This window comes from Agelaius phoeniceus, chromosome 3 (assembly GCF_051311805.1).
Source record: "Agelaius phoeniceus isolate bAgePho1 chromosome 3, bAgePho1.hap1, whole genome shotgun sequence".
Lineage (NCBI taxonomy): Eukaryota > Metazoa > Chordata > Aves > Passeriformes > Icteridae > Agelaius > Agelaius phoeniceus.
In genome coordinates, this window is record NC_135267.1 from 95609672 (window position 1) to 95634355 (window position 24684).

At 36.3% G+C, this 24684-nt stretch overlaps 1 protein-coding gene across 10 annotated transcripts in view; it reads right to left on the reverse strand.

Annotated features, from left to right (window-relative positions):
- Positions 1-24684, reverse strand: part of USH2A (usherin) — a 373658-nt gene that overhangs the window by 191228 nt on the left and 157746 nt on the right. For all 10 annotated transcript variants that reach the window (XR_013181496.1, XM_077175908.1, XM_077175909.1 and 7 more), the window contains 2 exons: positions 21620-21733; positions 19142-19303 (listed from right to left, as the gene is read on the reverse strand). Coding sequence is in view for 9 of the 10 variants with exons in the window: in XM_077175908.1 (XP_077032023.1) it covers positions 19142-19303; positions 21620-21733 (276 nt within the window). In the remaining variant the exon portion in view is untranslated. The remainder of the gene's footprint in view (positions 1-19141; positions 19304-21619; positions 21734-24684) is intronic.

Below are 24684 nucleotides of genomic sequence, written 5' to 3' on the forward strand. Positions count from 1 at the left end.
TCAGCAATCCTAAAATGAATAGATGAAAGCAAATCATGGAACCCTTGTAATTCATAACCTCCTAGATACTGATTATGCTTTCTTCTCTCAAAATTGAAAGTATATGGTAGGGTTTCACCAAGAAGAGTGAATATAACCCAAGGAAAGGGAAAAGAAAAAGTTGATTTCTCCTTTTCCATGTGTTTATGGTGGATCACTCTTTTCCTTGTCAGTGAGGGGTTTGATGTAGACTGTAGCTGATGAGACTACTGGCAGGCATATGCTTGTAGAAATAACTTGAGCATTTTGAAGAGGGAAGAAATTTTTCAAGGATTAAGAGGATGGAAGATGGGAAAATGCTTTATTTCCCTCCCCGAAAAAAACAATTGACTATAAGCTAAGAATAGAAAGCAAGAAGAAAAGACAGGGAAACATGTCAAGTTGAAAAAAAAAAAACAACAGCAAGGAATGGAAACACAGCCCATATGAGCACAGAGATCAGATGATAAACATACTGAAAGGGGAGGAAAGGATAGGACAGTTTAAAAATAGCTGAAAAATAAAATATGCTTAAAAAGAAGTATGTCACCAGATTCAAAGAAAATCTTTATTCCTCATCTTGATTTACTAACACCGAAGTATTTTGACTACTAAATAGAAAGTTTCAATGGAATCTCAAAGATTTAGGTAGGATAAAGGCTAAAAAGAAAAATTTCGTTTGTGTAAGCAGGAGAAGAAAACAAAGAAATTCAAGGCTTAGCAATGTCATTCAATGTAGGAGCTTTGCCATCATTAAAATCTCTCCATAGACTTCAAAGTTTGGATGAGCCAGCAAATATAGGGAAGGCAGTATTTCTAATAGGTTAGAAGCAGAAAGTGACAAACTGAACAATAAAAATCATATTACATCATAATCACTGCAATTATTCATCACAACCTAATTTGGGAGATATTTTCCTATTTCAAGTTAAAAGTATTATATTACATAACACATCACTAAATTCAAACAGCTATGGATACAAACGTGAATTTGAAAGAGGGAGGAGGTTCTTAAAACTACAAAGCCACTGTTTGTCAAGGTCCTCTAGCAACAATGCCTTGCTTTCCATTTGCTTGATTGCATGATTTGCATAAGATCAAATGTAGGCAATTGTGGACATGAAAAACAGATCACTCTCAAACACATTAGAAACAGATCCACAAGCATTATGTGGAAATGTGTTACAAGAAAATGCACCCCAGTGCATGGAAAACTCAGTGACTAATATCAAACAAAGTATAATTTACAATATAGGGTGGGAATTATATGTTATTTTACAATTGATTTCATGCTGTTGCTGGATGAATTTCATTGATCTCAATTTACAAGACAAACCCAGTAAGGACACAATTACCCTACTTAAACCTACGGCAAAACCTGAAATTTTTTTCTTACAAATTTGCTTGATCAGGTTATATTCCAATCTGTTCTGTAATTCCAGTTCCCTGATTTTAATTTAAAGATTAAATGTTTCTTATTTCAATATTCCAATAACTACTCACTGAAAACACTTATTTCTTACCAATATAAAGCTAAGCCTAAAATTACAGAACTTGACTGATGGAAAAAACCCTAAATTCAGGATTTGGTCCTGTTCTCATCTCTAGACCCAGAAGAGTGAAAAGCACAAAAAGACAAATAAAAAGATCGTCTTTTGAGGGTACAGGATTCCCCCAAGTCATCACATTAAAGTAGAAGGTAGACAGAAAAATAATTCTGCATTTTTCGTGCTAAAACAGAACAAAGGAAGAAAATGAAAATAAAATCCCACATACCTGTTTTAAATCCATTACTCACTTTCCCCAAAGAAAAAGCTGGAGCGGAGGGAGAGGAAGGATCAACCTCCCTTTTTATCTCTCTGACCTCAGAGGCAACACAAACGAACTAAATCATTTTCTAACTCACACATCAGCAAGAGAATTGTGAACTGTAGTGACTATCATTAAAATCATTATTTGCATATCACAACAATTATTAGATATGTGGGGTGGTTGGAACTTCCCACACAAACCACCTATAGTGGTTGGTATCCCTCCAGTTTCTAATAACTACCTGCATAAGTCCTGAGAGCACAATTAATGCATGAGGCAGAAAGAATAAAGAATGACCCTGTTTGCATTGTCAATAAGATCACTCACTTGCTTTGATCAAATTTAATGGGTAGTCATTGTAAGATAATATACAACACTACAGTGCCACTTTCAGCATGGAACTTGAGAGAAGTTACTAAAAAAAGTACAAAAACATAATTAGTTCAGTCAAAAAAACCAAAAACAAAAACCCAACCAAAACTGAAGATATAACAAAACAAGCTTTCCCATTTCATTTTCAGAATATATCCCAGTTCAAAAATAACACAGTAGTAATAGCTGCAATAGTTTATTTTATCCGTAACTATCTTAACACTCTTATTATATTCAGATTTACTGCAAGAGAGCCACACACCCTTCTTGTTCCCCTCTTCCTCCCTATTTCCATTCTCCCTGGTTTCAGGCAGCTCCTGTAAGGACCAGGAATGACAACGTCCTGTCTTGGTAAGCACTCATATGACTTGGGCAAGGAGTCTCATATGCTTTCTCAGGAAAATAATTGACACAATAGTTATCTCATTGCTATATTCAAAGGAAAATGATCCAACAAAATTGTAGCAAGGGATTGTTAGCAGCACAACAACAAAAACCTGCTGAGAGAGTTTGAAAATGAAAAACTTCCAAAGAATTCCAATCACCACGTAGTTTATGTAGGTACACTATACAAACACTTCAGCTCATTACTCACCCCCTTACTCTGTTTTTTCATCTTCTTTCTCACAATCTATTATATTAACTCATAGTAACTTAGTATCTAATTAGAAGATAAACTTCTTGGGACCATAAATCTTCACCACCAAATAAAACCATGTCCCCTTCTGATTTCTGTAAACCACCAAAAAATCCCAAACATCTAATTCATATGCTAAGTGTCAAGATTGCACTATCAGGCCTGCTCCAACAGACATCACTAGCATTTCTCTGCCTTCCACCATTTCCTGAAAGCAAGCCACAACTCATATTCAACTTTTAGTACAGTATATTCTGCTCTCTTTATTTATAAAGCACCAATCACTTAATTATATTGACTCTCAAAGAGCCATCACTAATGTACAACTTTCTCTGGAAGGGTATTATACTAGTGCTGCATCTTTTCATAGATTTGCAAACCCCACCCCACACCGCACTTACTTGAAAATATTTCAGGAAAAAAAATATGTCACAAATGAAGTACCCTTAGATACTTCAGGCAACTCAATCAACACAAAAAGTGCTCATGTACCAAATTGTGTAAATTAGCAATGGTTGGCCTTCCACACGTGCAACTGACCCTTTAACTGAAGAAAACATCTATCTTCCAAGACAGCAGCAAATTCTAACATATTAATTAATAACTAAGTATGCTTATGTGATTCGGTAATGTTGAGAGTGACAAAATTTAAATAATTTTGTGAAGCCATTAAAAACAAGTGCAAGTAATAAAAAGCAACAAATAAACCCAGCATCACAAATAACTCTTTCCAGGAAGCACCATAAGCTGTTGTTCTGCTCTAAGAACAACAGCAAAGACTTTGACATAATGGCACACAGACAAAATATTTGGCTTCCAGCTGGCCAACAAATGCTGATGTGTTTCAGAAACTATTTGTTCAGCAGTAAACACCTCTGGTTTTCCAAATTACTTATAAAGGAAAAAATTCTGTACTGGGAGGGTAGTGAGACACTGGAACTGGTTGCCCAGAGAAGTTGTGGATACCCCAATCCTGAAGTGCTCAAAGGCCAGGCTGGACAGAGCTTTGAGCAACTTGGTTTAGTGAAAGGTAACCCGGTCCACAGCAGGTCCCTTCCAACCCAGGCTGTTCTACGAAATTCTCATTCCTTTTGAGACTTAAGCACTTCAGAAGAATTCAGGGAACTTCCAGGCTATGAAATAAAGAGCACAGAACAAAACAATTTAACATACGGGAGCATGAAAACATAGCAGTTATGTACCGGACTGTGTAGAAGAGTTATATTCAAGAAGAAAAACTGTTTGGCACAAATGTGAAACAAAAGGATCTTTCATCATTTCAGTTTGAAATGATTTCAAGAAATTGCTAAAGATTTCACATGGCTGAAAATGGTTCCACTTTTGGAAAAGGGACAGCTCTGAAGCACATTAAGGCTTTTAAAGATAATTATCTTTTAACAACAAAGATGATCAAGTTTATTTGCCTTCACATTCAGTAACAGTGTCTCTTACACCCTTAACTGTTGCACAGTAAAACTTTTTGCCATTTATTGTCCCAAACTTCTTGTTCATACTTCTTTGAGTCAAAACTCATTTCTCAAGAGTTAGGTTTCATCTTGACCAATTCACAAGGCCACATAAATATCCATTCCTGATTAATGGATTTCATTGTTCCTTTTTATTTTAGTAAAAGTATCTTAATTTTAACCTTCCTTAGCTAGGTATGCATTTTTTATTTACACATCATTCCTATGCCTATTATTCATATCTCATTGTAAAAGCTGGGGAGCAAGGATTCCAATCTTTTATTGTAAAGCCACATCCCTGAGATGGCTACTGTGGAAACATTTTCCAGGCTCTTCTTACTCCCCAGTTAGGACACACTAGCTTGAAATCCCAAAGGTGCTCAGCTGAAGAAAATTCAAATCCTGTGGAGTGCCCCACACCACATGGTTTAGAAAAAGCAGAAGGGACATATTTGAGAAGAACATTTAAACTTCTCTTCAGACTTTAGCACTTCCACCTAAATTGCTTTGTGATTCTAAGGACATGTCATGTAACTGACCACAGAAGAATCAGCATGCTCCTTGGAATCCTCCTTCCCATAACATCCCTGATATGTTTTCCCTGACTCATCAGCATTAATCACCATCAGAAAAATACGGAGGCAATTTGGAAGGTTTTTCAAAAGTTTCTCTTGCTGCCAAAATGACACAGAGCCAGTCAGTCAGTGCAAACATTCAGCATCAAATGAATCTACTGAACTTCCAAGTTGCTTTGCTGACTAGAATTAAAACCATTCACTGTCTCCCTAGTTTACTTCAATTATAAAAGCTGGAAAAATAAAATGAGTTTGAAGGTTAGAGGGAGAAAAATCAGAAAGAAGACAAAGCATATTAATATTTACCAGGCACATGGAGAGAAGTAATTGTTGTCAATAACACTATCTTAGTTTGATATCCCTCTTTTTCATTTCTTTACACATCATAAGGAATGAAGATTTTAAGATTTAAATGAAAATTTCCATTCATGAATGCTTCCAATCCATTCACTGTATTTCTTATTCCAGCTTAAACAGAGATGAGTTGCTAGTATAAATCATATGAACCATAATGTCTCAGTCAATGTTTAGCCCAAAAAGTGAAAAAGGAAAAAAGTGTGATTTGACCATTTTACCTCTGTAATACTTCAGTTTTATATTCACCACTGGAAAATATATTTGCAGTAGGCAAACACATTGCAAATTTGAAACTCAGATACCTGCGTCAATAAAAATGGAACTACTCTGGATTCACATTAGTATGACCAAGAACCCTTTGGCTCACCAGCAGAAGTACATCCTGTATTCCCAAGTAATTCCAATCTTGCTGCAGTGGGAGAAACAAAATTCAGACCTACCTAACATTTGGTGCTGAGATAATTGTATGAAGTGCCAGGCTGCCACTTTTACAACCCACGGAAGAGCACATGCGAACGTGCTGCTGCGGCGAGTAAGATGTGGCTATATATGAATATATGGTGAGCAACAGCAACTATTACTATCTGTTTTGTATAAATCAATAGTGCAGTCTCATCTGGAGCAGCATATATTACAGAGTGCAGAAATAAAGTCTGTCTGGAAAACAGCAGTGAGAGAGCGGAGACTTACAAACACTTTCTTAGGAAGAGAGGCTACAAAGAAACAACCTCAGAGAAGGAAACAAAGAAGACACACCAAAGAGGGGTATAGGATAGTAAGTCCTACATAGAAAAGCAATTAGGATGCTCTGTTCCCTTGAATTCCCTTTCAATAATAGAAGGGGGGTGTGTGGAGGAAGGGAAGAAAAAAGCTCTTGCAATAAATTCAGAAAGTGGAATTTTCAGAGGCACTCACCCCACCTAAAATTGTGGCACATCTAGTACTGCTGACAAGATGATTCAAAGTTATCTTTATAAATCAAACTTGAGGGGAGAAACATTAAGTATCAATATAATATTTTTTAAATTACTTACATAAGCATCACTATAATTTGCAAATCTGTCCAACATTCCTGCAAGATTTCTATACTTTTCTTTCTGTATCTGAAACAACTCTGAACTCTTTAACACTGTATTTAAGTTTTTTTCTGCCAAGCAAAGAAAAAGAGGGATGGGATCAAAGAAATTAATTTCCAAAATAAATATTTTGACAAAATGTAGACAATTTTATTTCTATATTTTTCTCACTATAATTTAATATGCATACTAAATTACAAAATACCATTTTAATGCCAAAAAATTGTCTTAATCAACAAAAGCCAATTCACTAAACAAGCAGAAGAAAGTGTTGAGAAAGCACACTCAACACTAGAAATTGGAACCTAAACAATAAACCTACAACAAGGGCTCTTTGTAGTGCCATCAACTAACTACAGGTTGATTAAATTAAGGATTTATAGGTTGTGAGTTTTCTATTTAGCAACATCTGCATTTTACACGCATGATGAGTAACTTTTTTCACCATTTTGTACAGACCCAGGCATGTGAGATGATTAGGGAACAATTCTCACCATCCAGGCAAGCTATCATGTGATTTAAGAGTTTCTGTAGAAGAGATAGCATCACCTTCCTAGGACCAGAACAGCTCTGTACTCCTGAATTATAGTCAGAGGATAAAGGAGTTTGCCAAAACATTACTGGAGTGCTGGAACAAGGATAGTGGGAGGACTCAGCTTCTGAGCACTGCTCCTAAACAAGACAATTTATAGCAAGTTAAATCTGTTGCAAGACTACAAAAGCTGAGCTAGTTTTCTGCTGACCACAAAATAAGCACCACAGTAAAATACACTGTATTTCTATCTGCTCTTCTCTCTCCTTACTAGAACAAGCAGCCCAAGCTGCAGAGTCGTTAATATGGTCAACATGTGGTTGGGCAAAATTATTTAGATCCCTTATATTTTTTGTTTTGGGTTGTTTGGGTTTTTTTTGTTGTTGTTGTTTTTGGGTTTTTATTTTGTTTCATTTAATTTCATATTTACTTTCAAAACACACATGAAAACAAAGGGAAAGAAAAGAAAAGCCCAAAGTTTTTTTCAACTTGACATGTTGCACTGCCCAGTTATGGCATGCAGTGTCAGTAATGCCATCAGATAACATAACTGCCACAATCTGATGTGATGCATTAAACTGGGATTACCAGAATAAATCATGTTTGTGGGTGCACAGATCACAGGTGGTGCAGTCAGCTGCTCTGTATTATGGCATATCTATAGGATGTGCAGATTAGGATATAATGTCCAGAAGCTTGCTCTCATTTGTGAAGTGCTTTGCAACCATAAGTCAATAGTAAGGAGCCACAAAACAGTTATAATGGCATAAACCATCATCAGGGAAAAATACAAATCGATCAGTGCCAGCAATATAAAAGGAAGAGCTTGCATCTGTCCCCAGTCTCATAAATTCAATGGTTGTTGCAGGCTTTTCCTCTGTCCCACATGTACTTTATTAACAGTAACTATCATAAATAATAATAATGCAGAGTAGTTTATTTCAAGATGAATGCTCTTCTTATTATCTGTTGATCCTATACGTTATTTCTTACATTATGTCTGTGCTCCTCCTGTTAATGGGAGGGGAGAGCTAGATAAATTTATTGCTTGAAGTTTATGCCTTTTAATTGGCAACAGGGTGTTATGCCCAGAAAGTTGTCTATGTAGGCTCATTGAAATATCTGCATACCTTAACCAGCATGTTAAGCCCCTACAAAGGAGGCATAGAATTTACATTCTACTGCGTGCTATAAATAAGTAATAAGAACAGATAAGAATTATGCATTTACGCCTACTAGTGAGAGTGAGATGCATAATTCACTAGTGGCAAACCCTTAAGAGGCCTTTGTATTTCACTCCACCCCTCTCCCTGCTCTAGTCTTGCCTGTGTAGAACCCACTACATTGTTTAGTTCTGCTGTTTCACAACTTTAATTTTTCTTTTTCAGGATAGGTTGTTTAGGTTTGTTTAGCTTTTATAATTACTACTTCTTTCTCACAGGAGAACAACTGACACTATGTTAATAGTCAGTGCTGGGTATATACCCACATTATGCTACATTATTGGTATTATCTTTATGAGTTTTCTTGTGAAACTCAGGGACACAACTAAGATAACACATGACTTGTAACTGAAACTTCCTGTGCTTCCCTAGCACTGTCAGTTGGAGCAGGTCCAAAGCAGGGCCACCAAGATGATTAGTGGGATGGAGCACCTCATTAATGAGCAAGGGCTAAGAGAATTGAGATTGTTCAGCCTGAAAAGAGAAGGATTTGGAGTGATCTAATTGAAGCCTTCCAGTACCTGAAGGAAGCCTGCAGAAAGACAAAGAGCATATAGTGACAAGGGGGAATGGATTCAAACTGGAAGAGAGACAGTTTAGATTAGATTTTTACAAGGAAGTTCTTTACTCTGAGGGTGGTTGAGGCACTAGAACAGGCACCAGAGAAGCTGTGGATGTTCCCTCCCTGGGAGTGTTCAAGGCCAGGCTGGATGGGGCTCTGAGCAACCTGGTCCAGTGGAAGGTGTTCCTGCACATGGCAGGGGGCTCGAGCAAGATGATCTTAAAAGTCCCTTCCCACTTGGGCCATCCTATGATTCGCAGTTAACCTGACACACTGCTGCTCTAGCAGGACCTCCTAGAGGAACAGACTAATCTCTATGTCGATTCACATCCTCAGCTTTTCTGCTGAAGCCTGACAGTACCTGTTGTGACCACAATTTGTAAGATAGTGCATGAAGGCCACAGATTTTGCCAAAACTGTGGCTTTCCTACCTCCAGTTCTGTAGAACTGTAGCAGTTCTACCTCCAAAAACCGTTACCTGGTGACAAGGTGTAGAAACAAAGATCTATTTCAGTCTAGCTGCTTTACTGTTTATTGGTTCTCTGGCTGCGGCACTACAATTGTGATTCATGTAACTTCCAAAGAAGCATCACTAAGGACAGGCTCTTTAATGAAGTTTCCTTGTAATTTCTCTCAGCTGTTTTGAATGTAGACTATTTATCTACTTGGATTTTTCCTTTTTCCTGCATGCAAATATTTTAAATTATTTTCTACCTCTATTTACCATTTGTTTATTTTGCCTTGATCTCTGCTACACAACTTCTTTTCATATTTAAGCCAAGACTTGTACCTCTTTTTAATGTTAACATTTCTAATTTATTAATCTTTTTTATTTATTCAGTGTATCTCACTTTGGTTTTAGTTTTACTTGACAAGCTTTCTCTGCAATTTTCTCTGCCTGTAAACATAGGAGAAAGACTTAAATTGCACATGTATTTTAATTCCCAGCACAATTTAACAGCTTAAAAATTGTTATGTGACATTGCAACAATGATATTAAATCCCAAGAGTCATACCTCTAAACATTCAAAACACATTAGTTGAAATGTTTAATCTAACATCCTTGAGCTGATGAAAAGGCTAGCATGCCAGCTCATGATATTTAAAAATGCTTGTCAATTGGATTCAATTTTTGTTCCTTGATCAGAACAAAAATTACTAGTATTATTAAAATTAAGTGATCATAAATAGGTCCAGATTGAAGTTAATATGAAATTCAGCATTCAAAAGGAAGCTATTGACATAGAGCATCATGAGTAACTTTTCATTATTGATAATTTCCTTAATTTTCAGCATTTCTCCTAGAATAGACAGAAAATGTCACTTATACATCCTTTGTGTGAACTCCCCCTGTCTAGCCAATGATCCTGGATAGGTGAGACACAAGGATCCAGAATGTCCTAATAAACCAGATTCTCTGGTCGCCTCTGAACAACCTTACGTAGCCATAAACATATCCAAACATGCAAAAAAACCAAAGAAATCAAGATATGTAGACTGTAGACATGATTTAAATGTATCTCTGTAGTCATGGAACCTTGCATGTCCCAAGCAGCCAACACAGAAATAACGTTTATCACCCACCTTTCTATCCGTGTTAGGACCACGAGTCTCAGCCTTACTTAAAGCACACTAATCTGATGTTCTTCTTACATGCTTAGCTTTATGTTCACTTGAATATTTTTTCCCAATAGGTAATTTCCTGGTAACCCCTCCCTTTAATGTGTCACTCTATTTATACAATAAAACCCATGGAAATGAAAGAAAGAAAAAAAAGAAAATCCCCAGGAGTTTTCAGAATCCAACTACAATCTATGTAAAATGCTTCAATCAGAAATAAATCCTCATAAAAGACATATTCCATGGAAAACTAGTAAAAAGCATGATGGAGTTCAGTTCTGGCTAAAAAAGGCTATTAAGCTTTATGTAAACAATTTAAGCAATCAGTGTAGAAGCCTAAATTACGTTGCCAGCAGTGGTAACAGGAAAGGAAGTATCCTAGAATGCCTCCCATGGTTCTGGGGACAAGATCCTTTCCTTTCATATGTTTCCACATAACTTAAGAGGAGATATTGAAAATACATGAATACTCTAATTGTACAAACCACCAAATATTTTTGAAATCAAACTTACAACCATTTTATGGTCTGTTAACACACAGTCTTGTATTGTTCACACACAAGGCAAGACTCATGCAAGATGAAAAACACTCAGAAAAGTCCGTACTTACATTAACTGGTGAAGTATTTTATAAATGGAAATTCTAAGGAAGTTTCTCAGACTCACTGAAATTATAATTCTGAAACACATGCAAAAATTCAGGATTGCACTTTTCATAAATTTGTCTCCTTACAGCTTTCTGGTTTTTTCAATAAAAATTGTGCCGAAAATATTTCAGTAATGGTAAATGACTCAATGCCCTCATGGTCACGGATTTAGTAAAAGCAAAGGAAAGGGGAAACCCACCTAGAAGTGCTGCTGTGGTGTTACCTGCCTGTACATTGTCATAATTTATCAATATTCCAAGGTTAAAGGAATATTGGGATATACCAGGTATAGAGAGAATAGTCTGTGTCTAGCACTAGCCAAAGAATACATGTACTGCTCTGTGGAATTATCACAGCTGATAAACCAACACACTTTGTAATGCAGAAGCATGGAATAAAATATCTATTTCAAATTAAATATTCATCCACTGTTTAGCAGTTTAGGAGACCAAATATTCCTAAATTAATAAGGAGAACTATGAGTATCTTTTCCAGGGCATAAGGAAAAGTTCAGATACAAGTTTCATTATGCAGCTGGAAATACCAAAGAGGCTGGCCCACTCTATCCAAGCCTATTAAGTTATGGCTAAGTGAGGTGTGTCCTTATAAATGGATACCTAGAGATTCAAGCAGAAGCAGCAAGTTTGGGTTTAGTCCATCTGTGCAAGAAGTCTCCTATCTTCATTTACCTGAGTCTAGCATTACCTGAAACTAAGCATAAATCATTCACCAAGTATCTCAGAATGATTTTGGCAAAACAAAAAAAAAATCTTTTAGAAAAGGGAAGATGCTTTTCCTGATCCATCAATATATTATTACTAATTGCAACACAAAACCTTGCACAGTTTCTGATGTTTTCTAAAGCACTTAATTAAATTGTGACTGGATGAAAGCTTATGTGTCCATTTTATCAGAATGAACAGAAGCCACCATTTTGTTTTACCAGCTTCAGGCAAACCATAATTACCAAGCATACTGCTAAAAATAAGATCCCACAAAACGTACTTCATGCTATGAGCACAACATGGCCAAGAAAGCATGTCCTAGTTCTTGCAAATCTTAAAGAGTTCTCATTGTATTTAGTAACAAAGCTATTCACCATGAGACAACAGCTCACAAAGACAAACTATAACACTTGAGGTGAAGCTCTCACTGATTAAAGATAAAATGCAGAGAAATAGATTAGCCCTTCAGAAAATCCAAGAGCAAAGCAGACAAGATTTGGCCAGTTTACCCAAGAGAGGTTCACATACACAATGTTACAAGAACTTGATCTCAGAAAGTAGCAAAATAAGAATTTGCTATCTAACTGCAAAGAGGGTATCTTGGAGAAGACCTACAAATCCACATGCCAGTGCAGAACACCTACAAGACAATTATATGTGGACATTAAGAAGTAAGCTCTGCTGATGGATTTTAAAAAAAGAAAAAGCGCTGTTAAGGTTGTAAATTCACATTTTACAAATTGAACTCAATGAACTCTTCATTTAAATGTGTCCTTCTCAGTAGACACTGTCTTCTGAAGATATGTCAGCATCTTTAAATCTGCTTACCAATCTAGATATTGAAGGAGAAAATACAGAACAAAAAGCTTACAGATGCCTAATTCTGACAAATATTTTGAAGTAATATTACAGAAAAAAATAATCTGTGAGTTTTACATTTTTAGGGGCTTAATTTCTTATCATGGAATTTAGACAAGGCAGGAAATCAATGCTTTTCTTCTCTTTGTTTAGAAAACAGAGCCCATAGCCAAAATAATTCTTATGTGCCAGAAGGGAAAGGATAGAATAAACACTCTCCCTGTTCTATAGCTATTAGCTCTGGAGAAGCTATTTTGCTCCAGTTCACTTTGGTACATGCAGAAGATTGGAAGGTCCCAATCACTCTCATTTTATAATTAGTGTTGCATTTTAATTTTTAGAAAGTGGTACTCAAGTAACCTGAGAGCTCAGCAATTCCAGCAGGGTTAGCGTGAGCTCTCTCCTGGCTTGCTGTGTTACCCAAATCTGATCAAAGGACAAGGACTCCAGAAGCTTGTCCAGCTGTGGTTTTATAATGACACCATTAGGTTTTGCTCTATAATCAAGGTCCCTAAAAGTCTGTGTAGCTTCAGGCTTAATATCTGCGACAAGGTTAACTGAAATCTGCAGCAAGGATAACTACTTTAGCAGATTGTATCAGCAGGAAATATTTAAACACTATTTAAAAGGATTTTAAATAAGCAGATTTTATTTAACACTGCACTAATGCACTGCAATAGAAAATGATACAACAGAGCTGCTACAAATAAACATAATGCTTTTACCCTTCCCCTGCCTCCCTCCCCTCTAAATTCCCCAGATGTGTATTATTAAGTCCAACGAGTGCACCAGATCTCTGTCTGCGTTTGAAATACCGGAACGCCAGGCTCAGACAGCCCATTTGCCCTTTGGTTTTGTGCCTGCTGAATCTGCATTCTGGGGCTGTGGAATTAATTACCACGGCACCGGTCACCGGCAATGTCAGTGTTGCCACTTCAGGTGTATCAAATGTGCCTCCTTACAGCCCTAGAACTTTCAGTGGAAGGCAGCTTCTCCTGTCAGGCTGGCGTACCCTGCCCTCTAGTGCCAGGTGCACCTCTACATGTCCACTTAAATGCATGGGCCAGGGCCAGAATAAAGCCTGGAGCAGCAGGCATTCTTCATAAGCCATCCTGTATGACTTACCAGCTGCATATGTTGGCCTGGCACTGTTGCACAGCAGCACAAGACCCTAAAATAAGGGTGAGACACTGGGCCATGTCTCACTGGGTCATGTGCAAGATGTTTCAGATAACCAATTCTAACTGCAAAGAAGTGAAGACTGACTTTTATTGTCCACCATGGTGCTAAAGAAGTCTTTCACAAAAAAAAAATGAGGAATTGTGACATTGAGGGTTATAATATCTATAAATCTAGCACTAACATTGTATTTGATAGCAAACAACTCTTTCAAAAACCTGTAGTGAAAGAACAGACTACATTTAGTATTGTAAGTATTTCGCTGCCACCTGGAAGATGGAAAATAAACTCATACCAGAGGACTACAGAATCTCTCTATTGTTTGTCCTTTAAGGCAAAAGTTGCCTGTCATCCTTGAGCAGGACCTAAAACAAAGGAAGGCAAATCCTTAGGGTTAGAAACTGTTGTTCTTAAACATGGCTATAGCAGAATATTGTCAAAAGTAACCAAAAGAACCCCCTAAAAATAAGATAAGGATTTTCTTCTGAGTGGTTCAGCCTCTTGCAGTGATACATCTTACTGCAATTATCTTCTACATGCAACTCTGTGGATTTTCTTGCTCAAATTGTTTCACTTAGCAATCAGTGCAATACTGATATTATGATGGATTCTGCTTTTATTATCATGACTTCTAATTTAAAACAAGCAGTAGCATTCCTGGGGTATGAAGGATCAAAAACTTGGCCAATTTTTCTGTAAAATGTAGTCATTTCACATGGCTGTGCATGATGTGTACTGTAATCACTACTGCTTTAGAGCAACATAAAATATACAGGTACTAATTTGGGATTCTCCCATTTTTTTTAAGTTCAAATACGTTAAGCCGTGATTGAACAGATGTCAAACATCTGTCTCTTCCTCGCAATAAAAAAAGGCTGCCATTCTAACCTGGTTTTGTGACATCAGCCTTTCCACACTCAGGTCAAATAACAATTTGAATAAGCTAAAACTTAGTTCATGCTCCCAGAAAAAAAAAAAATGTGAAGACAGCTCTTCCTCACCTTGTCCAAGGCTCTTCTTAATATTTTGCCCACAAACCTGGTACAAAGTACTCTGTCACATTTTTTTATAAACTCTTGGACATGCAATTTAGGATAACTCTGTACTCATTTAACTCAGTTAAGGGTCTGCCCTTGTAACATAGGTGACATGATTTCTTTCCTGAAAAACTCGAAACACTTCTTTCAGCTTGGCAGAGAAAAATAAGTTTCATACAGCTGAGTCTTAATAAGAAAATCTTCCTTTTAAAGATTCATGATGAGAACCATTAGATTCTGCTAGGAAAATTATATGAACACAATTTGTTAACATTGTCAAGTACCTAGTGCTGCAGAAAATGCAGATATACGTCCTCAATGCCAAGCTCAGAGCAAAGATAGATCCATATTGTTTGTCTTGTTTGTTTTCTAATGTATCCACAAAGTCATTTCCCTTTGTAAACATGTTAGATAATGAGCACCATTTCTCAGTCCATCTAATGTTCAGCTTTTAAGAACACAGGAACATTTTGCTCTAACCTTTTTTCTAAAGTTTCTTCACCTCAGTTAGGTTCCCCATCCACAAAAAAAAAACCCAACAAACAAACAAACAAACAAACACCCAAAAAAAACCGCCCTCAAAACCCTGAGCACTTGGATCACATCTGATCATCTCTGCTTATGCTATAACATTCTGCATTTATTAGATCACCCTTCTGTTGGTGGTATTGGCACCACCAGCTCAGACTGGCATACAATAGTCTACTACTTTTCAGGATAAAACCCACCCTGTTGCCCTTCTAATCTAAGACAGGTAGAAAAATTCCGAGACTAAACAAAAGAGAAGACAGGAAGCGATACCTTGCATAAATTTTAAAATATCTTTAAAATAATTATATTAAGAAGTCTTTATGCTTCAAAGTAGAAACTTTGGTTTTGGCTATGAATGTTTGAATGAAAAGAATATTTTCCTGTTGCCAGGGAAAACCAGCTCAGATTTTCCTAAAATCAAAAGCCTTTTTAAGATCAATACATTAAGAGCTCTGAAGATAACTGTACAAGCTTCTCCAGCTCCTCACAGCTGCTAGTCATCTACAAAACACTTAGGTCTGACGGTCTGGGGAGCACAATCCTATTGCAACTACTCTTCTGAGCTGCAGATTATGGTCTTGGCTACAGGAGCTTCTGCACTCACACACAGAGCAACTGAAAGCATAAATACAGGGGCATGGATTCACACAGCTGAAGTTCAACCTGCAATCTGGGACTATTTCTTCTGGGCTCATCCCTTGGAGAGATTAGGCTTTCACTGGAATATAGGATGTGAAATACAACCCAGATTGCATGAGCAAGTAGAACATACACCACATACAGCAAATGCATAAAGGTGGGAGGTGGAAAAATCACAGGCAGACAGTTAATACAGGTGTTGCAGCAGAGGGGCTGGCTCATTTCAGTATTTTATTACTCACAAAACAGAAACCAAATTTGTCAATATGGGGGAAATATTTAAAGGCACTAATGGATGATGGATTCCTAATAGGTCTCCTTTTTCAATGTGGTAAAGTGTACATTTGCCATATGTGCTTTTAAAGGGTTTCCTTTTTAATTACAGCTCAGCCCCTAGAGGAAACAAACACTTGAATTTCCATGAAAATCAATGAGTATTTCAAGCCCTCAACAACTGTCAAGATCAGAAATTAATTTAACAATATATTTGCTATTATGGTGTTGAGAAAACATATCCCTCCTCAAGTTATGGATTGATTAGCCTAAACTGATTGCAATTTCCATGGTCTAAAATGAAAGTCAGTGAAGTACTAATTTTGAAACAGAATTTATATCTTCTTAAAAAGAAAGGTTTAGAAAACCATCACATTTCCATAGATACAGCACTTCAAAAACACAGAAAGAATCTATGACTTTCTGGTACAGAAAGTCATATACTGGCCAGGAAGTAAGTCATAGTTCCTAAATGAGGAAAATTATTTTGGTGAGTCAACAATTTTTAGATATCAGAGACAATGAACTTTGTCTCTCTGTCTAGGGTCAATAGTATATTATGTTGTGGCAATAAGACACAAAAATCACTAGCACGAATACTGAAAACAAAAGGATAATTATATGGGAAAAGGCAAGACATATATAACATAATACTCCAAAACCAAAAGCTCCAACTTTTCACCATAAAACTGTAGCCCTTGGGGAAATAAAAAAGAAGATCATGTTGTATCTGTTTTAAATCTAGCCTACAAAGTAGAAAATCTTGGGCTCTGAAAGGAAGCAAAATCAGGTCAAATTAAAGATACACGCAGATCTAAGCACGATCTTGAATAAGCTCGATTCACGAGGACTGGGATTTCTAGTGACCCAAATCCCAGCCTGCTGGCTCACATTGCTGCTTCTCCCTCAGGCAGAGGGAGAAATTGGCAGCTACAAAAAATGGACCCAAAGTAAACACACTGATCTCCACACCATGTAGAAAAAACGGGTCTTGTGGTGTATAGCTTACAGTAACACGATCTGATCCAGCCTTCTCCTTTGAATAAGTTAGGACTTTCTGCTTTCTTTAGATCCATGTCTTAGGTTGATTGAAATCAAAGTCATTAAATAAATGCTCAACAGGATCAATAAAAATTTCTAGTAAAATATAAATAAATAATTTCTACATAAAAGCAACAACAGCTTCTCTAGAAAACCTATGAACCAAATGAGATTTCGTCTGACTACTTCAGCTGAATGTATTCTAACATACCACTCAAGATTTAAGGGTAGAAGCCTTATGCTTTCTATATTTTTAAAGTATTACAAAAGTTACTGGACCATAATTTCTATCAATAAGCATTCATTTTGGCTATAATTCAGACTGCAAGCAGACATGAATCTAAACCAACCAACATCATAGTGAACATTACCTCAAATGTTTTACATCACTTGCCCATTTATAATCAGGTTGCAGATGAACATTTTGGTTAAATTATGGACCTATGATGAAATTTCAGTAATGATTTTAGTAAGATTGGAAGCACAACTATTTGCACTTCAAAAATTTTAAGAACAGTGCTATGATATGGCAATGAGAGATTAATGGAAATCTTGCAAAAAAAAGATAAATGGCACCACAAGAATACCAGAAAACTGGGGAGATGGGGGAGAAATTAATTGAACCTACACTTTTGATAAATATTTATTTTTTGCAGAAGAAAAATGCACACTAGTTTGAGCTGTCATTATGCTAACCTATATCCTATTTTTCATATTATTAGTAATACATAATGTGGTAGTTTATATTCAAAAATAAAACCAGAATGTATATACCTCATGTATTTATCCAGAAATACACTAAGGTTACTATGGTTACGAAAAATCCATTACCTTTGAATACAGAATGAAAAAGTTTGACTTAAAGTGTGCACTATTTATTATAGCGATCATCAACAGCCTTCAGGAGGTTCTCTAACTGGATTCATTTTTCAGTGTCAAATCTGACCCACCACACCAGTACCTTATGGCCTGTGCAAGGCAAAGAAATTTGAACTATATGAATTTTTAAATATGTTTTATACTGACTCAAGATGCAGAAATGGCTTTGAATTTTAAGGCCTTACATTAAAAAGAAAGTAGGGCCATGGTACCCTTTTCCCCCTATGTTGTCCAATATGAAATGCTTTATTTTCTCTTGTACCTACCAAGATATACAAATTCTGATGGGTCCACAATAGTGCTTATGCTGTGGCATGGCACTTCTAGCTCCGTGTTTTCTTTTTTGTCTTTTTGGTTGGTTTTTTTTTTGTTTGTTTGGTTTCTTTTGTTACTGTTGTTGTTGGGAGTTTTTCTTGTTTCAGTTTGGTTTTTTATTATTATTTTTGTTGTTGCTATTTGCATAATGCCTGAACAAGTAATCTGGATAATTCATTAAATTACACCAATTACATTAAAATAGAAAGTCAGATTACCATGCTTCACTGTATTGTCAAATAATGGGCACTTAACTTCAGTGCAACAGTTTAAGAGTATTGATATAATTTGGCTATTGGCCAAATTATATGGCACAACTATTATCAAAAGAAAACAGATTATTTGTTTATATTTTTAATAAATGAATTAGGAGCTCTTCAGGTAAGCAATGAAGTATCTCTCTAATTAAGAATATTTAGGGAAGGCAGTAAGAAAAACTATTAAACCTGTATATAATTTCTTCAACAGTTGGCAGTTTACTTGCTTTGAGAGCTGGATGGCATGAGATCAAAATGTTATAAAACCATTAAAAACATGACTCAGATCCTGTGAAAGAGGCACAAGATTTAGCTACACCATCCATGGCAGTGTTAATTTTTCTAAGTCCCAACAAAGAGTAAGATGCTTTAAAATATTAAACCCATCAGAGTTTAAAGTGCATCCAGCCAATTTCAGAATTATTTTTCTCTCCTCTCAAATGAGGTATCAATCATACAATTGTTCATTGCAACCATGACACCCATCTGACATGCTAGCAGAGAACTCACCTTTTACAACATACTTAGTTCCATTTCCAGAGTAAATTGGTGTCCCATTCATATATAAAGTATATTTTGTAATAATACCATTTGGTGTTTTGGGTGGACTCCAACTCATCAGCAGGAAGGTGGGAAAGGATATTGCTGTAGGTGATTGCACATCTTCAGGGGCTGGTGAAAAAATGCATAAAGTTATACTATATTGTCTTTCCACAAATAATAAAGAATTTCAATGAGAAGCTACTACCAGAATGATTTTTGGTAAAGCTGAAATTTCAGAGAAGATTTTATATCTGCAACACACCAGAATTTTGAGAAATCTCCTATATTATGTGAGGATTTCTAGCCAAACAGAAACCTCTATGAAAGACAGCAATATACTCCTTGCTTTAAGGAGAATAATTATGCTTGTATAAGTTTATCTTTCCAACTTGGTAACACTGATCAAGGTGAGAGGTACAGGATTTAGTGCAGTCCTTTTTTTAATACAAATTATTTTCTCTTCTTTCATGGGTTTTATTCCTAACTCTGAAGTGATCATTCTAACCACCAATGCAGGTGATGTGTTCTTAGGCACTACCCCTTGTTTCAAACTTTTTATATTTCAATACACTTAATAATGTTTGTTTAATGTAGATTTTACGTATATAATATACTGGAATTGGCAATGGATAATAATTTAAGAGTCAAGTTATTTCACTGTTCCAGTGAGTTATACATTAGAAGCCCAAGGAATCCCAGTGAATATCACAAGGGGAGCAGAGCTGAGGCCTTAGTCTGGGAGAAATATCTTGTAATTTACAAGCTCTGTACTAGCAATTTAAAACAATAACTAGCAGTGCCTGGCAATGTGAAAACAATATAAAGTAATGAATGTTTCAATAGGGAAACAGGGATAGCTGGAGGGTGTGATATGGTGTCTGTCTTTTGTATCACCAATTTATTGTTACTAAGAGCATGCAACAAGAGAGTCCAAAAATAGAAATTCCACACATTGACTTTTTGTTCAATTCTTCTGAGGGATAAAACACATGCTCCCCATGGCTTTATTCAATCTCTGGGGGAAAAAGAATCTACTCTTGCCTAAACCATTCCATTATGACAGGTAAGGATTTTTGCTTTATTCACTAAGCTAAGAAAAAGGATATAAACAATTTATTTTTAATTGCTATGCCACAGCAGAAAGAAATACACAAATACTGAAATAATGTGTTTCATGTTTATATCACAGGGTCCATTAAATATTTGGCTGTCAGAGGCTGCACCCTTTCATGGACAATGCCACCAGACAATCTCAGTTTATCTTGAGCATCCAAGAGGCAATAACTGGATTTTGGTTTGATTGGTGCTGCTGGCAATTACTGACATGGTCGCAACAAAACTCTGTCCTAGTGCAATCTTCAGCACTCTCCTCATCACAGCAACACCTTGCATAACAACCTGCCTTGGCAGCAGTTAAACACTTCAACATCCTTTAATTATTATGGCTATAATTCACATGACTTCATGCCAAAATTTTACTTTCTTTATTGGTACTGTATTACAACCCAGTTTACATGAGAAGATAAAACAAAGAACTGTGAGAGGGAGGGAATTTTGAAAACTACTTTGCATCATGGAAGATTAACTACTGTCCAATAAATACATGTCAAAATCTTCATTATTCTACTAGTGTAGATTTGGAGTAACTGATTATTTTAACTGGATTAATATGGCTTTAGGATGACAGAACCAGGAGATGTGAACTTTACATTTCATTGAGAATCAAGTTAGATATGTCACTGATATTTTTGGGGCATTTGTTCTAGTAATTGATGTGCAATACATATCAGCCTAGGCTCTGAAGTCAGAACTGAAAGCATTTTTTCTTTCTTCGTGCCCTAGCTCTTAATGTAAGCATAGGATGCCTTAATTTACACTCACAACCTTTAAGATTGAGCACAACAACACGTAAAAGTGTTTAGGAAAAAAAGGGAAAATCTGAACAGCAATTAATAAATAACTCAATTGACATTTGGCAGTTTCATCACACTGACATAATTGTTGCCTATTGCTGGTGTTTAGTGGTTAAAAGAAACCATGGAAATCAACCATTTGATTCTCAATTTCATACTGTGCCATACAATCAATTCTTTTTAGTCAGACTGTCTCTAGATTTACTTCTGAGCCATAGTAAAATGAGGAAGCTTTCATTAATCTTTCAGATGCTTCATATTAATGACAAGGCTCTTGCATGAACAATGTAACAGCAATTAAAAAGCCCATTAATCTGCATTACAGCTATTAAAGATGCATGTCATTAAAGGGTATGGAGTTTGATTCATTTTCGCACCCCCCAAAAAATGGAGCAATTATGGTCTGGCAATGCACTTTGTCATCAAATTAGGTTGGGGTTTTCCAGCAAATGGCTTTGCAGCGTTTAGCTCTTCTCCTGTTTTATTATTCATGACTGAAATGTGGAAGTCAAGACCTTTGAAATTACTTTACCTTCTTGTGGAGTGGAGATGTTCAATGCATGCAAGCTCTCAGTACAGCCAGCCAAAGTGCAAGCAGTTAGGGTTACAGCATAGTTTGTGAAGGGATGCAAGCCCCTCAGTATGCCTGCAATACAAGCAAACAAGGTGTTATGCATGTACACTGTACAGACTGACTGCATGCAGACACATGCAGAGGGAAAATAAACTTTTGTATTATGGGCTCCCACTGGTACAGGTGGAAAAGAAAATTCATTTAAAGGTTTCATTGCTACTATCCATGACTTAAATTTTGCAAAATAATTTAAGAGCAAATTATATTTTATTCTATATTCAGTACTAAATATGCACCTGTGTTTCTTTAGTCATGCTCACTGAAACAGATACTACTTCAAAACAGAGGTGTATATTTTAACGTGACAATGAAGGAGTTTTTTCCTTAATCTATGTCTCAAAATTTTTTCAGTTATTAATCTTATTTTTCCAAGGACTTTTCATTGTCTCCTAGTGTCTCCCAGTGTAAAAAAACCAAGTTTTTTTAATGAGTCTTCTCCAACAATGTCCCTATTCATCCATAAATTGAAATGTATTTTTTATGAAACATCCCACTTTTCTTCCATTCAGTAGCAGCATACAGACCATACATTTGCTATGCTAACAACAGTAACATAATTCAGGTGACACAGCACCCAAGGGTTGACAAGAATAAAAGATCTGGGGCCTTATTCTATTTCAGGTCCTGCTTCTCTTATGCTAGTGAAGAGAAGTTACTAAATTCTCACATATCAATCAGCTCCATGTTATAACAAATAATAATCACTGCTTACCACCTCAGGAAATTTTGCAACATTTTGAACTATCATATACAGAAGGATTACAAGGGAAAAAAATTAGTTTAGAGTCTTTTTAAGAAACATCAGCAGTTGCCACTTCAAAGTCCAACAACAAAGTAATATAAAATCTAAATACAGAAGTAATTAAAAGAAGGCCAATCCATGCCAAGTTTTATTTCAAACCATGTTCTCACCTCGACTGTCACAGCTCTAGTAAAATCAATGTGGTGTTTCATTAAAAAAATAAAATTTATAGTAAACTGTAATATTTCAAAACTGCCCAACACTGGGATTATGCAAATCAGTTTAAAAAACAATAGCACATCAAAGAACTGCAATTTGTGGCCAATTGTCCTACGGTAGAAGAAGTCTGAAAATCCCCTCAGCATTACATGTACACAAACAGGTAAACAAAATTAATCCTTATTACTTATTGCTCTTCACTGGGTTACTACACTAACAGAATGCAACATAACTGCGTTTCATTAAAAAATTTTTTTTTCCCCTCATAAGGCCTTTATAATCACAAGAAGGCCATAGAGAATTTTATGTTAACAGCTACTACAGCACAAATTATTATTTTCTGAGTAGAACCATCAGTCTGTACAAGTTTATATTGTGTTTAGTAAAAGGTGTGTTCACATGGAAAATATGAGATTAGCTTTCACTGAATTAGTAACATTTATGCTTTTTCTTGCAATCAATCAAAAATTTCAAAGGTTGGAATAGAAATGATCTTTCTATTTGAATTCTCTGGGGTGCACTTCTACTCATACAAGTAGAGAGATATTCAGAAGTAATCACTTTTACATCAGAGTATTGTTAAAATAAAACCAGTTGACCAGCATCTGCTTGCTCTGATTGCAGTTTTGATTTTGCAAATCCCCAGTGAACAGTGGAGAGCTGTGCTGACATCCAATCTAAGTGTGACAGAAGAGAAAAATGCTCTGTTGGTCACCACCACAGAAATGTCTCTGTAATCTTCCTGGTATGGACAGAGAACATTTTTAAGAACCATCAAAAAGATAGAAAATAGGAAATAATGTTTTCATAGACTGCTCTGAGCTGAAAGGGACCATAAATATCATCTGGTTCCAGCCCCCTGCGATGGGCAGGGACACTTCCCACTAGACCAGGTTACTCAGAGTCCCATTCAGCCTGACCTTGAACACTTCCAGGGATGGGACATCCACAACTTCTCTGAGCAACCTGTGCCACTGCCTCACCATGCCCACAGTAACAAATTTCTTCCCAATATCTAATCTAAATCTAAACTCTTTCAGATTAAAGACACTACCCCTTGTCCTCTCACTACATTCCCTTGCAAGAAGTTCCTTTTCAGCTTTCTTGTATGGCCCCCTTTAGGCACTACTCTGCCTGTTAAGTATTGGAAGCCACACGAAATTGTGCATCACAGAAATTCTATTAGTCAAAACACCATCTTTTTTACACAAGACAGTATTTCCACTTATTTCCAGATCATAGAGGGTTAAACCCAGGAAACTATAAAATGTGCTTTGGGAATTACCTCCACAAATAAATACAAGTAGTAGCCAAATCCTCTAACTGTGACATTTGCAAATTCCTGGCCAAGAGGAACGTAGCATCGTATACACGCCGTCTCTCTATTCACTCTGCAGTGCTTTAGGAAGCAATTTGGTTTGATTTGTACATTTAGCACTTGTAGCATTTGTTTCTTATGAAGCAGTAAATTAATGCTCCTTGCATTTCCTCATGGAAGACATCCTGTAGGGTTACCAATGGCTTCAAGCACTGAGAGCTGCAGAATATCAGACATCCAAAAAGATGTCAGGATGTGTAGAAGGTTTGGATTGGACTGTTTGGTTTACTTTTGACAAAGCTGGGAGGTTTTATATGAAGCACCTGTAGCACAACAGACTTCCTATTGTATAGGTAGGTTTTTGAAAGGCTGAGATAATTTGCATAGGGAAAAAAAAAAGCAAACAAATAAACCCTTTTGCTACAGGAGGTTTTTGTTTAAAAAATTCGTTCAGTGAAGGCAGCAACTTAATTTTTTTTTTCATTTCCTAATTAATGTTTTCCCTTCACATGTACTTTTGCACTATTTTTTTTCAACAAAGAAACAGATGTGCATAGGTAGGCAATAGAAAGTGCACAGATTTTATTTACATACTTCAGCAAACTACTTTTTCTCAGCTGCCATCCTATCTGTTTGGCCAGCATCCACTGTAATCTGTTCTCCTTCATTATGTTAATCTGTGGG